The 16,756-nt window shown below is 50.1% G+C and overlaps 4 protein-coding genes across 4 annotated transcripts; 2 read left to right on the top strand and 2 right to left on the bottom strand.

Moving 5' to 3' along the window:
* Positions 1-8,026: 8,026 nt before the first annotated feature.
* On the top strand, positions 8,027-9,791 carry CDEST_15182 (Putative organic solute transporter subunit alpha/Transmembrane protein; the record flags this gene model as incomplete). Its single annotated transcript, XM_062931338.1, has 6 exons — positions 8,027-8,063; positions 8,138-8,288; positions 8,366-8,657; positions 8,755-8,880; positions 8,938-9,087; positions 9,174-9,791. The coding sequence occupies 6 exons, from the start codon at positions 8,027-8,029 to the stop codon at positions 9,789-9,791; spliced, it is 1,374 nt and encodes a 457-aa protein (XP_062787389.1).
* A 309-nt stretch (positions 9,792-10,100) lies between these two features.
* On the bottom strand, positions 10,101-10,832 carry CDEST_15181 (uncharacterized protein; the record flags this gene model as incomplete). The annotated part of the gene is made up of 2 exons (XM_062931337.1): positions 10,101-10,434; positions 10,522-10,832. The coding sequence occupies 2 exons, from the start codon at positions 10,830-10,832 to the stop codon at positions 10,101-10,103; spliced, it is 645 nt and encodes a 214-aa protein (XP_062787388.1).
* Positions 10,833-11,660: 828 nt separating this feature from the next.
* Positions 11,661-13,514, bottom strand: CDEST_15180 (Putative berberine/berberine, FAD-binding domain, PCMH-type, FAD-binding, type PCMH, subdomain 2; the record flags this gene model as incomplete). The annotated part of the gene is made up of 3 exons (XM_062931336.1): positions 11,661-11,990; positions 12,049-12,911; positions 12,965-13,514. The coding sequence occupies 3 exons, from the start codon at positions 13,512-13,514 to the stop codon at positions 11,661-11,663; spliced, it is 1,743 nt and encodes a 580-aa protein (XP_062787387.1).
* A 1,363-nt stretch (positions 13,515-14,877) lies between these two features.
* On the top strand, positions 14,878-16,528 carry CDEST_15179 (uncharacterized protein; the record flags this gene model as incomplete). Its single annotated transcript, XM_062931335.1, has 2 exons — positions 14,878-14,952; positions 15,017-16,528. The coding sequence occupies 2 exons, from the start codon at positions 14,878-14,880 to the stop codon at positions 16,526-16,528; spliced, it is 1,587 nt and encodes a 528-aa protein (XP_062787386.1).
* Between the last annotated feature and the right edge of the window lie 228 nt (positions 16,529-16,756).

Here is a 16,756-nt window from a genome sequence, read left to right as displayed (position 1 = left end):
AGTGTTCCAGCATCAATATGCGCCCGCACCACAGGAGCCCCGCGAGCCGCTGGGTGAACCGGGATGCCGGGCTCCACCCAACCCCGCTGCTCTGACCGCTTCCGCTACCGCTGCCGGCCGTCCCCCCACTCCTCTTTGCCGGGTTCATGACCCCGAGCACGGCGGTGAAGTGGATGAGCGGGTTCGCAAAAGTGTCCACGGCAACCTTCTGCTTTAGGGACACAATGCAGAACTGGTACACCCGTCGATCTAGCGCCCTGCTGTGCTCTGGGCGGCCGCCGTCGGCCGCTTGGCTGGCCCCGGCAGCCCCAGACCCACGGCGGAGGATTTGTTGACCCTCCATGCTGAGGGTGTTGCTCCTGCTGCTGGTGGCAAGCCGGCCGGCTGCGTAGCTGCTGTCGTTGTCGCTGTCGTCGTCGTAGTAGTGACCGTTGTTGTCGTCGTCCTCGCTCTCGGTACTCGCCCTGGTCGGCTGTGTCTGGCTGTAGCACCAGCTGCCCCGACCTTGACGGCTTGCACTGGCGTCGCCTGCTACGGCGAGGGCCTCGGCCATTGCGTCCAGTGCCGTCCACTGCTCGTCTGTGAAGCGGATCCTGCGCTGCTGTTGTGCCTCTGTCCGGCCTAGCTGATGCGCCCGTAGGCAGTAACAGAGATACCTCTCCCACACCGCCTGGTAGTTCCGGACTGTTGATTCCATTTGCTCGAGCGCGAACGGCCGTCCGTGGGGCTTGGCCGGATCGACGCTCTTCAGCCACCTCTTTGTCTCGTGGGGCACCTTGTCGAGCCGGAGGGAGCACCTGGCCACCTCGTGGCGGAAGCTCTCCTGCAGGAGGGCCAGCCGTCGCTGCTCCTCCCGGCCCTCCTCGTCCCGGACCGTGTCCCGCGCTGCCGCCGACAGGGGCGCCTTCCCGGCCTCGTACAGGTCCACCAGGTTGCGCCCGTCGAGGTGTACGGCCCAACCCATCTCCCTCACCCAGGCCGACTGTCGGTTGACGTCGGAGGTGGCGACGACTGTCCGCTCCCAGTGCTCGTCCTCGGCTGTCATAAGCTCCTGCCGTCTCGCCAGCCGCTCGGCGAATACGTCGTTGCTCCCCTGCCGGGGTGACTGCGACAGCGGCCCTCCCTCGTTCGTCCCGGGGTCGCGGACGATCCAGTACCGTGCGTAGCGGCCTTGCGATAGCGACTGCAGCCTTACTGCCCCCCAGTCGATGGGCTCGGCTTCTTTGCTGTTGGTAGCCCTGGGGCCGACTGCCGGCCTGCCTGTGCTGTGTGTCCCTTGCTGTACGTGCAGCTTCACTAGCTTCCGGCTGCTTGTCCGGAAGTCGCACCGCCTGCATCCATATCCGTCTAGCACAGTTAGCTGCTCAAGTGGCAGGCTGCCGTCCGGTGGTAGTTCGCATGTGTGGGGGTCCTCAAGAGGGCTGTCATAGGCGGCCGCCCAGGCTAGGTCGACCACTGCACGGAGCGTTGCTCCCTTGAGCTGGTGAGTCTGCCGGAAGTGGCCCTCGACGCCACCGTCCGGTCGGACCGCCTGCTTGCAGTGCGTGCAGACAGCAACCCGAGGCCGCTCTACAAAGGTGAGGTACAGACTGGCGTTGACGTCTGCACAGGGTGGACTGCCTCTGCCGCTTGTACAGCTGCTTCCGCCCATTGTCGTCTTAGTCTGCAGTGTTGAATTACTAAACATCAGCCTATTCAGCATAGGCTCTCTTTAGAAAAACACAGGTGGTTATAGTATAAAGGGTTAGGTAGGCATAGTAAACAAGACTATGTTTATTAAGTAGGTAGTTGCTTTAATTATCTTTACATGCCATGTTGCATAGTGGGTCTGGCGTTGCTAGAGAGACTAGCAGCCTTTATAGTGTAGTAAGCAGAGAGGGGATAGGGGGGAGGAGGTAAAGAATAAGAAGAAAAAAAACCTAGATAAGTTTAAAAAGGAAAATAAAAGATTTTTAAGTAAAAAGAATAAATAGTATTACTAGCTAGGAAGGCTAAATTATGTTATTTATAGTATTGTAAGAAATACTAGTGTTTTCTATCTACAATATTGTAAGGTATAAGAATAAGAAGAAATGAAAAGTAAGAAGAATAGGGAAAGGGTTAAGCTGTACACTACTGTAGGCCTACTAAGTAACTTAAGGGGGTATAAAAGATAAAGTCCTCCTTCTATCCTTACTACTTACATTTGCAGGGTTTATAGTCTCTTTAGCTGCTGTCTTCTTTATAGATTACTAATCTATTACTCTTCCCTACCTTATGCAAATGTTGCTTATCCCCTTGTTTAGCTAGACTACACCTTACCTCCCCTATCTACTGCAGGCAGAGGTTGTTCTTCTGTTCTTTTCTACATTACTCCGTCTTTAGCCTACAGGTCTATTTTTGTAGAAACGCAAACTAATCCCTCTTAAACAACGTTATAGTAACTAAGATTATAAGTATAAAATTTATAATAGCTTCTATAAGCTTGAAATAGCTTTGCTTTTATTACTATAGTAACTACTAGAAGTACTTTTAATTATATCTATTAATCTCCCTAATTCCCTTCTTAGTAGCTAGCCCTAAGTAGTCTAGCCTTACTTACTTACTATAAAGGAGTTTCTAAGGTTTATTAGTTTAGGGTTCTATAATAGAGCTACTTTAACCTATAGCCTTTACTAAACTACATTTACATAGAGTAAGCCTACTACAACTTAACTAAGGTTAGTATACTACCCTAGGGCTAATAACTAGCCCTAGTAGGCACTAGTACTATAGATTGTAGATAGCAATAAGGTAACTACAAATAGGAATTAGGACATCTTTACCTAGGATAGGACTTAGTCCTCTATAGGCAGTCTACTCTTCTACATGCCGCTTATTCTAGGGTTTATCTTCTAATAATTTGCAACACAACTAAGGTGGAAGGATTGCCTTCCTGCCCTTATAGCCTTGGCGAGAGAGATCTATAACAATTGGATCTGGGGGTCTGGACTTGCAGCAGAGCCGGGCTTCGAACTAGGGACGGCCTTGCCGCCTGCTGGCCTGCTGCGGGCGATCCCTCCTCTAGTCTGGTCTGTGGCCGGCTGGCCTTGCGATCCTGCCCTTGATGCGAACCCTGGCTCCTGTGAGGCCCCCAGGCGGTCCGGACTTTGGTCCGAACCTCCGGGTTGGCGTAGGGTGGCCTTCGTGCGGGGCTGAGGATGGCGCGCCGTCGCCGAGACGCCGTCGACCTTGAAGGTGACGGGCCTGCGTTTTCAGAGAGAGATCGATGCGCTGCCGACTTTGAACGTCGGGTCCATGAGTACCAGCCTCAAAGCAGGCTGGGCAGGCAGTGCAACGGCTTTATCAGGGGGGTCAATTCGTCAGGTTTTATAGGCTGCAGGAAAACAATCCCCTGCTTGGTTGTTTCGAAAGGGAAGGAACGGGCCGTCTGCACCTTCCCTTCAGAGGGGTTTCTATAAAAAAAAGGGGGATAGAAAAACAGCCAACACCCCCTCCCTCACCCCCTCTTTTCCTTCCTCCTTCAGCTACACAGGCCAGCCCTCTCAGCCGAAGCTGATCTTCTGTGACTGGTGTTGGAGGCCACCTGGGGCCTGCCCTCGCCGGCCGGCCTTGTTCCTGGGCCCGGCCTCCGCTGCGCAGTCCGGTCTCTGGTCCGATCCGTGGCCGGCTCTGTGCGGGCAGTCCGGACTTTGGTCCGATTCGAGGCGGCCCACTCCTCGCCCGGGCCCAGCAGTCGGATCTCTGCTTAGGGTTTCCGGCCTTCAGCCCTGCAGTATTTTAACGGCTGCCTTCGGCCCCGCCTTAGTGAGTGATCAATAAATACCTATAATAACCCTGCCTGTCCTCTTTTGCTGGATTCTTTAGACGGTAGCAAACGTCTTTGTGGCCCTGATACAGGCGCTTCGCGTTTAAGTCTGATTGGATCCGGAGATCTGGACCTGCGGCTGAGCCAGGCATGGAAACAAGGGCGGCCTTGCCGCCTGCTGGCCTGCCTCGGGCGATCCCTCCTTTGGTCCGATCTGTAGCTGTCCGGCCTGGCAGTCCTGTCCTTAGTCTGATCCCTTGCTCTAGAGGCCTCGGCCGTCCGATCCTTGGCCGGCCCTGGCGACCCTGTTGACCTTGCCTGGCAATGTTGATAATAGACGACGCCAAGGCGAGAGACCAGCCACGACGGCGAGGCGCAAGATCTCAACATGTTTGTTGACTGGATTAACTGTACGTGCTGCAGGGTTTTATAGGCTGCCTTTGGCCTACCTTAGTTAGCAATATATAAATCCCTATTATAACCCTGCCTGCCCTCTTTTGCTGGATTCTTCACACAGTAGCAAACGTCTCTGTGGCCCCGATACAGGCGCTTCGCGTTTAATTCTGATCGGATCCGGAGATCTGGACCTGCGGCCGAGCCAGGCACGGAAGAAGGGGCCGGCCTTGCCGCCTGCTGGCCTGCCTCGGGCGATCCCTCCTTTGATCCGATCCGTGGCCGGCTGGCCTTGCGGTCTTAGCCTTGGTCCGATCCTGGCCTTGCAATCCTGCCCCTGGTCCGATCCCTGGCCGGCTCTGGCGGCCTTGTTGTCAGCCCTTCCACAATCGGCGTGCCTCTCCATCTGAGAGCGTGCAGTACATCGTGGATTGTGATTGTCTTGGCCCCACGATGGTGGCTTGAGGTTGACGAGGGCAGCCTTGTTGAGAGTAGGTAGGCTTTTATACTAGATAATGTACTGGTTACGCATTGTATGTATTGTTGCTAGGGACAATCTGTCTATTTATTGCAGGCAGCTAATTGCAAGGGTTGAGTTAAAGCACCTACCTTTTACCTACCCCCCCTATTTCAACCCCCTATTTAGACTATAGACTAAAGGTGCTACTTTTAACCCTATCTCTAATAAAACTAGCTATTAGATTATAAATAAGATATAATCCTATATGTAAATAATAGTACTAACTATTAAAGTAGTAGGGCTTATATACATTTTATTAGTATTTTAATCTTACTATTAATTAAAGTAAACTAGACTTATTACTTACTTCTCTAATTATATATATGTATATGTAATATACTTTATAGATAGTACTATAAAGACTACTTAAGTTTTATGCTATAGTTAACATTATATAATAGAGTATTCTATAATATCTTTTCTATTCTACTAATTTAATACTTATAGAAAGGCTTTAAAAGAATAAGACTACTTCTACTTAGTCTACTATATTTTAAAAGCGAATACTACTAGTCTTTTAATATTCTATCCCATAGTTATTAAATAAATTAATAATATTAAAACAAAGCCTAACTTTACTATAACCTTAATGTAGCTGTAGTAATACTACATTAAATTTATCAATTATACTTATTGTAGATTAGGTTAATAAAAACTAGATAAACGCTTAATTTTTATACTTATATATAATGTTTTAGGAAAGTTAAACTTAGTAGTACTTTTATGTTTTTTTAAACTACTAAAGCTAGCTATCTAATAGGAAGGTAAAAAGTAGCACTTTTTATACGAATAGGTGTAAATAGGTAAAAAAGTAGGTGCTTTAACTTACGTTAATCTAGAGGTCTAACCCTGCACTTACGCTAGGGCGGCCCTAGGGGTTATTGTATCTCCCTGTGCAATCCCTCCTTTGGTCTGATCTGTGACCGGCCGGCCTTGTGATCCTGTCCCTGGTCCGATCCTGGCCTAGCGATCCTGCCCTTGGCCCGAACCTCCGGGTTGGCGTACCGTGGCCTTCGTACAAGTCCTAGGATGGCGCGCCGTCGCTGAGGCGCCGTCGACCTGGAAGATGACGGGCCCGCGTTTTCAGAGGGAGATCGATGCGCTGCCGACTTTGAACGTCGGGTTCATGAGTACCAGCCTCAAAGCAGGCTGGGCAGGCAGTGCAGCAGCCTTATCAGGGGGGATGATTCATCCGGTTTTATAGGCTGCAGGAAAATCATCCCCTTTTTAGTTGTTTGAAAACGGATGGAACAGGCTGTCTGCACCTTCCCTTTAGGAAGGAATAAGGGGGGGGGGGGGGGGGTTATAAACGCAGCTTCCCCCCCTCCATCACCCCCCTCCTTCCCTTCTCCCCACCCTGTGAGGTCAAATGACTTACCCCTGGAAGGGGGAGGGGTTCGGGCCTTCCTTCCCCTGGGAGGCTGCAACAGAGGCGGCCCAGGTCGCCTCGTACGATCCGGACTCTGGTCTGATCCCTGGCCGGCTCCGGCGGCCTTGTTGACCTCGCCCGGCCCGGGCCTTCGAGCTCTGCAGTCCATGGCGAGTGTCGAGTACACTACCAAGACCCTGCTGGGGTTAGGTATGCAATGTTATCTTGGCCTTAGGCCCTGCATGGTTTTATAGGCTGCTGGCCTGTCTCGGGCGATCCCACCTTTAGTCCGATCTCTGACCGACCGGCCCTGTAGTCCTGTCCTTGGTCTGGTCCCTTGCTCCTAAGGCCTCTACCGTCCGATCCGTGCCTGTCCCTGGCGACCTTGTTGACCCTGCCTATCAATATTAACAATGGACGACGCCAAGGCAAGACACCAGCTACAACAGCAAGACGCAAGATCTCAACATGTTTGTTACCTAGATTAACTGTATGTACTGCAGGATTTTATAGGCTGTCTTTACCTTACTAACTACTACCTTACCTTGTTAATCTTTCTTAAGAGTCTAACCCTAAGCTAAATGGCCTCTAATCTCTTATTCTTTATTCTTAATCTACTAAGATACCTATTAGTTAGTATGAGAATACCTTCTTTACTAACTAACCCTTTAGGTACTAAATTTACTAATGTAAAGTTTTCTATATTAATACTGAATGATATTATAGTGTTTGTATAAGTTTTGATGTATTTGTATTTATATTTCTTCCTATTCTTATAGAAATGCAAACTAACCTCTAACTTACTTTCTATATGTATAGAAATACAAATTAATCCCTATCTTGCTTTCTATTTTCATAGAAACGCAAACAAAGCGCTGCAATTATCTCCTTTTTTAGTACTTTTATTACATTTCTAAAAAAGATTCTAAATCTAAACTAAAACACACTACATAATAAAAGCCAGCTCTAACGTTAGGACTATCCTTAATATAGATCTGCGTAGTTGTTAGATAGTAGTATACTTTACAACCTAGCAGTTAGGACCTGCATGCATGTGCGTATATATGCAGATATGTAGGTGTAATACTATCCTATATGTCTTTATCTATTCTATCCATTCTATCTATCTATCTAGGGGAGGGATAGGGGATTGTTGATTGACGTTCCAGGCGACGACGACGGTTGGCTGACCATGCCTGGTCCGTGCGTCTTGCGGCGACTGCGCGTGCATGCATGGGGTAAGGGTTGCGGAGGGGGTTAAGGGTTAGTGAGTAAGTGAGGGGAACAAAGGGTTGCGGAGGGGGGGAACGGGTCTTGGTAACCCCCTACGGTAATCGGCTGAAAAAACAATCGGCAAAACGCACGGACCAGCCCTCCCCTTCTTGCGCGCAACCCTGCACCCCAACCCTGGTATTCGGCCAGAATACCACCGTCAATGACGCTTAGGACCACGCCTCCTTGGCAACAACAGAATACTAGTGTGCCTGTAATTACACTATGGATGTTGCTGTGTGGCAGTGACGCTTAGCCTGGTGGAGTTCTACCCGCCAATCCATGTACCGAAATGCGTAAAGAAACCTTCTTGTGGAGGTCTTAGCAGTATTGATCGCCAAGCATCCGACGTTACGTGGAAACTGTGCCGCAGTCTAGGCAGGGTTCGCGGAGCGGGAGGTTGTTAATCCCCGACAGGCTATCTCACGCGGCTATGTAGGCTTCTTCATCTTACTATCCAATAGGGAGCGAAACTGATCCCTGTACAGTGCACTGAAACTTCGCCTCGAAACCTGGGCGATGAAGCGGGAAGGACGGGCTACTGAGTCTTATCAAGAATAAACACGGGCGAACCCCCCCAGTCTAAAAAAGCATATAATCGCCGAAGTCGAAGGTTGATTTGGGACTTTGCTACAGTCAACAAGCACTCACACTTCTCTTTTCGTTCGTATGTCCAAAATTCGCCATGCCCAAATGCACAGATCACCCGTTGGATGTACCAAGTAGGTTCCTAAGTCCCGAAGCAAACGCACTACGCCGCTCCATAGTTGCCTTGCTGACAAAACCCGGTCATCAGTCTTGGAAAAGGAAATAGGCGGCGGCGGCATCCGAGTACATGGTCTACTGTTATGTCTGGCGGGCGCCTCGACGATAGTGGCATCCTCCGCCTCCGCCTACCTCATCTTCCGCCATGCTTCCAACTACACCAACCCAAAGCAACAAAAGCTGTGAGTTATCAAAGGATAAAATCCCGCATTCAGGTGTGGAAGTTCGACGGTTGGGCTGAAACCGAAGACGTGTATAGAATCATCCGCATCCTACTCATGGTGCCCATCTACTCCATTGCCTGCACCCTCAGCATTGAGTTCTACAAGGAAAACGTCTACCTCGGCAGCATCTACGAGTTTTACGAGTCCCTAGTCATAGCCTCCTTCTTTCTGCTGCTATGCCAGTATCTGCACCCGGACCTGACGATGCTCCGGCGGGTATTCCAAGTTGTCGACCCGAAACCATGGATCCATCCGATACGCTTCTTTGTCACCCACGTGGGCCGTAATAAAAAGAGCCAAACTGTCGACGGATTGAGGAGATTCAATGTAAGCTGACCCGACCGCCTATTGCTTCCTTCCCTATCTGTTGATGCCAGTGTGTCCCACTACAGCAGAACCGTAGCTGACTTGCTGTTCCTCCAAGATTATCTGGTTCGGCGTCTTTCAATTCTGTATCGTCAAGTTCCTCGGTGCGCTCACGAAGTGCATCACTGAGGCTTTAGATGTGTATTGCGAAGAGTCAAAAAGTGCCGGCCACGCCAAAATCTGGGTACAAAATTGCATCAAACAAAGAAAAGTGCTTCTATCTGGCTAACAAGTGAACTAGGTCATGATAATCGAGATCTTGTCGTTGGTTACAGCCATGCTCTGCCTCTTCCAGTTCTACAACCAAACCAATCATGTGATAAGCCACCATAGGCCTATGCTGAAGTTTGTAGCTATCAAATTGGTTGTCTTCCTCTTTTACCTTCAGACGGTGAGCGGCACACATTTTTCAAGATTGGGGCAAACCCTTCGTTACACTGCGAACCGTTTGGCTGACATTGATGTCTAAAAAACAAGTTCATCTTTGACTTTCTCACGAGAAAAGATGGTCCGATTGAGCCGTCGGCGACGATATCGTACCCCTCGTGGGCTGTCGGTATACCCAACACCCTTTTGTGTTTAGAAATGGCCGCAGTTTCGGTCTTACACTTCTGGGCCTTCCCGTATGACGTCTACAAAAAAGGTCCTTCTTCTAAGAAGACGTCAAACAATAACCAAGACGACGCTCTGGACATCGACCAAGATTACACTATTACCCGGATATCAGCGATGCAAAACTGCGAGCCTCTATACCAACGACCAGACAGCGACAACTTAACGGAGGACGGCATCTGGAACGGACCGGCCTCCGCCCATCGACATACAGAGCCTATTGGCAGCCACACCAGGGGTTCCCGCTGGCAAGCTTTGGTGGATACCCTCAACTTTATAGACATCTTCTGGGCCGTCGCGGGAGCATCTCGCTGGCTTGTCGGGAAGCGCCGCGAGGGGTCCGCCGCCTCAGACGCTGGAGGAGAAGCGCACCTTGGATATCACAGTGAGGTTGATTTGGCAGGGCAGTCGAGAAGATATGATTTCCCTGAGGCTTTGATTATTGTAGAAGGCCAGGCCTTTCGGGATGTGTCGAGGCGATAGAATCGCGGGTGTGGTTGGGCATTAACTATCACAGGCGGAAACGAGCTTTTGTGAAGTTTATGAAGAGTTGGGTGAAGACGGCACTTCAATCTCAAACCATTAAATTCGCAAACCATTCAGAATGACTCAACTATTCAATTAATACAAACAAGCTCAAGATGCGCAATCAAATTCGTTGGAAAGAATAAACTTCATGTTTCTTCTATAAGGTTAATCAAATCACAAACGCCCAACACCATATCCATGCTCAAATGTGGTCCATGCAGTCCTATTGATTGGGTTCACCTGTTCCTCTGTAGCACAGCAAACTTATTCAGAGGGAGCACTCTTGAAGATATCGTAAGCCCTCTCGATGCCCATGTTCACGTTGTATCCCTTGGAACCGCAAGTGTCCTTGACCATAGAAGCCCACGCTTCCTTGCCCTTTCCAGAGCCCATTAACTTGCGAATAGACTTGGCGATAGCCTTGACAACCCTCAGGACGGGTCCGCCGCCGGGAATGGCGTAGCTGACCTTCTCGAGGACCTGCCTGATGGAGAAGAGCCAGACACTGTAGATGACGGCGCCGCTGGTTTCGAGGCCCTCGATAATCTTAGCCTCGAGGTCAACCGAAATGGTCGTGCAGACACACTGCGCCTCCGGGCTGTAAAGCTCGCCGTCAGGCGTGCGCAGGGTCTGGCGGCCCGACTTCAGCTAGCCGTTGTTTTCGATGAGGTCGCTGGCGTCGCACCTCGAGCCGTAGTTGCCCGTCAACTTTTCGCAGCATTGGCGGCATGGCCAGTTGGTGTCGCGGCTATTGGGCACGGGGAGGTAGTGGCAGACGCTCTTCTCGGTCAAGAACTCGGTCATGCGGTGGTAGTCGTCCCAAGGAGTCTGTCTGGTGTTGAGGGGCGAGGTCTCGGGGTTGGGGAGCCAAGAGCCGCCCTCGCGGACTATTTCGCCATTCTCGGCGTACTGGCGGGGCACCGAGGCGGCACTGACGCTGAGAGGGGAGGCGGCGGCGAGGGTGAGGAAGGTGATGAGGCTGTTGAAGGAGACCATTTTGACGACTGGTTTGCAGATTTGAGAGGAGGAAGTGATGGGCAAAGTCTTTGGTGTCTGGAGGACCCGTGTGAAAGTCTTTGAAGCTGTGAGAGGATGTTTGGTTAAGATTGCTGGTTGCGATTGGTGGTTGTGAGGCTGTTGTCTGTTGTTGCTGTAGTGTATCCTTCATCTCACTAACCTTTGCTGACTTCTTATTTCCTGATTGCAACTCAAGCCAATCCTCAGTCATCATCGGTCTTTGTCTATTGTTGGAATTGAATGACTGCAGCCTCAAGGCAGGAAGCTGGGCGTGAGGCCGAGATCGAACAGGCAGCATAGTATTGAGGCTATCGCGATGAGATGCCATATCCATATGACGGCGGTGCAGTACTTCCCGCTGTATCTCACGGCTATGATTACAGATGGTTGTAAGCCTAGATTAGTGGCTCTTGCAGGCGTGAAGGAGCAAGCCATCCGTGGGGAATCGCCAGGAACGGTTGGGGCGGCCCGCAGGGGCTGGCTCTGTCGGTACCAGGCTGGCCAATTAAACCTTAGGGTGGCTGTGAGAAACTAAAAGATGCTTAAAATAATTCGCTCTGAGAGCCAGGCGTGCAGAGCCTGGCATAAGCCGCCAAGCAGCTTGCCAGCAAGATATCCAAACTGGTTTGGCGACCTAGGTGCAATCAATACGTCTTCGTTTGAACTTGTGTTTTGAAGCAGAACTGCTCCGTAAGACTCTGCTCCCATAAACGCCACATAACGCACCTCTCGAAACTCCTTGAAAGACAGTAAAAATATACTTATTTCTAAGATAAACTACCTAGTACTAAAGCCTACTCTAGATACCTATACTAATGGTTTAGATTGCAAACCTATCTGGGTCCCTGGGGCTGGGAACTTGGCTCCAATCAACTCAAGTGAACCAAAAAGAAACTGCGCATCTGCTACTGGATCTGCAGGAGCAGCTCGATCACTTGCAGGAGGTGTAGCAGGAGGTACTAATGGGGGAGGCAGAACAAGGCAGGCCCGTCCGTTAATAGATTGCATGTAATGGGCGTTGATTCCAGGAGTTGTCCAGAACAGCATTCCTTGGTCGTATCTCGATTTAATCTCAGAAAGCCTAGGATAATTGACGCCCCAAAAAGATTGCGTCCAGTTTTCCTCTTTTAGGCTCGCCTACATTTGGTACGTTAGTCCATCATCGCCGCTTCAAAAAGTCAAAGATCCAACATACCTCATTTATGTATGCGCCCATGTCTGGGGCAAGTTTACGAAGTCCGTCGGCGTTTGGAGAGGCAACAAGGTGAGCAACCGCTCTTCTCCAACCCGGATTTGCAGAAGTGTCAGCGCTGGAGCCTTGCGATTGACCCGGTGCAGTCATAAGCAATCCATATGTCCCCTCAGCCCCTCCCAATGCATCCATGATTCCGGGATCTCGAAGATGCTCGGGAGCCATAAGGCGGCTATCGTATGGGAAAACTCCGTGGTTTCTTGGTTGTTTGTTTGTTGTCGTCTCAGCCAGAGGTCCATAAGTTGTAACGAAAAAGTCTTTGTAATCGTCGAAATTATACGGCTTTGTTTGGAAAGGCTCAATGTTGGGAAACGATTGCATCTTGGTGAGAATCGGCCCCCATGCTGCATTCGCCTTGGAGATTCCGGAGGCATTTCCTGGGTGGACGGCGTAGCATCTGACGTGGCTGATGTCAACATAAATGAAAGCGCTGATGCCTAGTTTTTGTAGACCAGGCAACTCCCCTAACAGATACTGCATCGCGTCGCTGAGCGGCGTTCTCCCAGTCTCAGGATCCAGCGCATCTGTTCCTGTAATTGTCGAGTTGATATACCAGTTGTAGCCAGTGATTGGAACGGCAATATGTGCCTTCCAGGTGGCCTCAACCACGACGCCGAAGGTCCCCCCTCCGCCCCCGCGGATAGCCCAGAAAAGATCTTGATGAGACACATTGTTTGCCACTCTTAGCTGGCCGTCTGCAGTAACAACTTTTGCTTCAAGCCATTGGTCAACCCCTAGGCCGTACTGGGCAGTCAAGGGACCATAGCCTCCATTTTGACCCCAGCCTCCAGCAACAGCTACGCCAGCTGCAGATATGTTAGTTCTCCAGTCAAAGAGCCTGTTCTGGGTGCAGTCCTACCTGCTGCTCCGCTCGTGGTGAACAGTCCCGATGGAGCGACTGCGTAATTGAGAGCAAGGCCAGCTACGCCCGGATGAAAAGTGACCGCAGCTTGAATTCCGTCTCTCGGTGTAATCGTATTTGGTGCCTCAACAGGGTAACGAGGACTGGTAGCCCCTTCGCTGGTTGGGGTAAACGACTCCAGAACGTTGACCTTGTTCATCAAAGACAAATCAATGACAAGGCCAGATCCCGCGTCGCTTCGGCCGAGCTGATCGTGACCTGTTGTAATAACGGAGAGCCGAATGTTGTGTTCTGAGGCGAATCGTACAGCCGCTTGTACGTCGGAGATATTTTGAGCTCGTACACGATAATTGGGAAGGCCCCCATGAATGTCGCTGCCATTTTGACGGATCACACCGGGAATGGCAGCCTCCCAGACCTCGGCAGCAGGCCAGTCATGATCTGTACTCAACTTTCGGCAACCTACCGGCGCTGTCGTGAATGACGCATCGCCGAAGGTCAGAGCAGGCAAAGCTGCAAAAATGTGAAGTAGAAACTCTTTCCTCATTGGGAGACACAAAACGAAGCAGCTGGAGAAGTAACAAACTGCCATGATGAAAAATCTTGATCAAAGTGATGCAGTTTAGTTATATAAATACTCAATCATGAACGCCATGCGCATACTACATATCCACTTTAACTGACACTGCCCCAAGAATCCATAATAGTATCGATTATCAAGGGAATTACACCGCAATAGAATTGCGTCAAAAGGCCGAGGCAAAGCGTAAATGGTACGGCTCAGGCTTAGTAGAGGCTCCCGTCGCAGCCCAGCTGATCCGTTTCCGAGCGGCTTGCACTCCGGTCGGACTAGGCCTGGGCACATTTATGGTTCACCAAGACAAGCCAACTAGGAACTCGAGTCAATGCTTTAGTGGACCCTGCATTTCGTATAGTTAAACGAAAGAAAAAGCGAAAGAGAAAGAGAAATACGAGATATTTACCAAAGTTATCTAGGATTACCTTTTTTTTTTCCAGAGCTTTTGCTTTCTCCCCATGCCCACATTTTCAATGCGAGCAATGGATCCCAGTCATGGTTTGATTAAGCGACGCTTACTTCGGCTGCTAGATGCAGATCTTGAAGAGGAGAAGATCTAGACCTTATTCTTTTGCTTCCAGCCAGATGTCAGACAGAGTTGGACGGGGAACTGGAGTTGCTAGACCATCGCAAAGATGGATAGAAATTGCCGCGTGTTCTCGGATTAAACTCCACAATGGCTTTCCCCTCCGAGTCATTGAGTGGGAATCCACACGCACATGCTTCACGTCCCATTCGGCTTAGTCGCCCTAGTGATGAAGTAAACCGGTAGCGAAGTTAATCAGGAGTCAGAAAACCTACAATCGGGAAAAGATCCTTGTGGTGTTTCTTACAGCGCGTCGAACAGGTCTAACAAAGTCGGCCGACGTTATGTCAAGGCTGAAAGATAACAGGGCTTATCGTTAATAGCTCTGCAGCGGCTTGAAGGAACTAAGACAATAGACAACATTTCCGTACAACCCAAATACCCTCGCTGTAACTCGCCCGGTTCACTGATTCAAATTATCAACATATTAGCCGTAGTCTAGTATAAACCCTCTTTTATTATTAGCTTAACGGCTTGCTTTTTTAATTTCCAGCGGACAATTTGCGTTTTCCCACACAGCCCCATTAGAACCGACAGACATGTCCTTGTAATCAACATTGATTTGTCTTCCGCGCAGAAAGCTATTTGCGCGGGCATCGCGCTTTAGGAGCGCTACTTAATGAAAGGAACCCCATTTGTTTCTCGCATTTAAAAGCCCTTGATTACATACGTCACTTTCTTAAAATTAGATTCAATCTCCTAATCCTAACACGCCTCTACACAATCCTCAAAATAGCACTGCTCTCAATGTATCCTACAATGAAACTCGGACTCCTTCTTCTAGCCTTCAGCCAACGGCTTCGACCTGTCTTGGGGCAATTTGTAAGTACTAACTGCCAATCGGTCCAACTGCCAAGTGATGCGCGTTTTCGTCTAACAGCTCTAGGCCTCTCCAGCCATTCCAGATGACACAGGCGTGGTTTTTGAAAGTCAGAACGTTTCTGCCGCTTCCTTCATCGGTACTCCTTCGGTATTGATGCCTCTCCGAGCCAAAACTAGATACACCCCGGATGTCGTCGGCTTCCATCAAGATGGTGGCAACACTAGAACCAATGACTGGCCAGGCCCTCTTGGCAACTCTCCCGTTGTATATAGCCGCTCTGTGGCAATTTCAGCTCAGTACTGGCACGATGATAACCGCCTCACTGCTCGTTCTGTCTGCGGCAACGCGACTGCTGCACATTTCTGCATCGCCGCTTTTCACCCGGAAACCATGGACGTTTTAGCAACGTGGGTGCCTGAGAAACAGACATTGTTATCCCCTTACGCTACTATCATGGATAACTCTATCCTGATCCCGACGGTGGAAGGACACGTTATTCAAGTGGAGCGTCTTGATAGCGCCAATATTACCTCCTTCCGGCAGCTCCGCGACATTGACCTTACATCCTTCCTGCCTGAAGGCCACGCTGTATCGATCAGTTACCCTGATGAGGATGAGAACGTCTGGTTTGTGTCTACGCGTCTGTCTTCCTTGGGCAATATCGAAGACTCATCGATCATCGGTTATGTGGCTTCGACTGGTCTAGTACGCACACTAAGGTTTGATGGCCAGAAGATTGAGAATTCGATTGCAGTCAACGGCAAAACAGTCTACGTCAACACTGGTCCTCTAGCATCAGAGACTAACGGCAGCAATACTGGACACATGTATGCTCTCCAGGTGGACACCAGCAGCGGGAAGATTCAAGCGGCTTGGAACGAGACATACACGGCGGGCAGCTCGGCGAAACCCGGCGGATTCTCGCGGGGGTCCGGATCTACCCCCGCACTGGTCGGAGACAAGTTCGTGGTCATGACGGACAATGCCGACATTCAGGTGAACCTAGTGGTATACCGTCAGGTTCAAAATGAGCCAGAGGGCTTAGGAGGGAATTCAAGCTTTGTTTGCCAAGTCCCTCTGTTTCAACCAAACGCAAGTGCCAATGAGAACGCCATGGTCGGGTACTTCGATGGCTCTACTTACAGTGTCATCATCAACAACAATTACGGCGCCCCCGAATTGCAAGATCTCAGAGATACCAACAATATAAACGGCCGGTACAACGACTTTGCCTCACTGGCACCCGGGATTACTCGAGTAGATATCTCCCCGGACGGGAAATGCGAGGTGCGCTGGACTCAACAGGTTCGGTCCACAAGCGTCCTCAGTCTCTCAACAGCAAATGGTCTTGTCTATTCATACACCCAGGATGAGAGGCTTGCAATAAATGGAGAGTACGTCTGGTATTTCACGGCTATTGATTTTCAGACTGGAGAGTTGGTCTGGCGGGTGCGATCTGGAGCTGGCGGTAACTACAACAACAATGTTGCACCCACGCAGATGTCCCCTAATGGAGCTATCTATCAGGTTATTGCTGGTGGTGTGACTTGGCTTAAAGATAGACCTAGCGTGTAAGAAATACGTCGCACAGGAGGGGGCGTCAAGGGGGGGGGGGGGGGGGGTAAAATAAACAAAGGAATAGGCTATTACTTTACTACCTTTTTCAAAAAAGCTCAAGGTTCTATCCGTTAAAACAATCATCAACGACTCAAGCAGCGATTGAAGCCAGGCGAAATGTTGCTCGTTCTCAGGCTGCTCGGCGCAGGTTGTACAAGCCTGTTGCACGTGCTTTCTTACAACTGG

This window comes from Colletotrichum destructivum, chromosome 10 (genome assembly GCF_034447905.1).
Source record: "Colletotrichum destructivum chromosome 10, complete sequence".
NCBI lineage: Eukaryota > Fungi > Ascomycota > Sordariomycetes > Glomerellales > Glomerellaceae > Colletotrichum > Colletotrichum destructivum.
The sequence above is the reverse complement of the archived record's forward strand: the minus strand, read 5'-3'. Positions and strand labels throughout refer to the sequence as shown.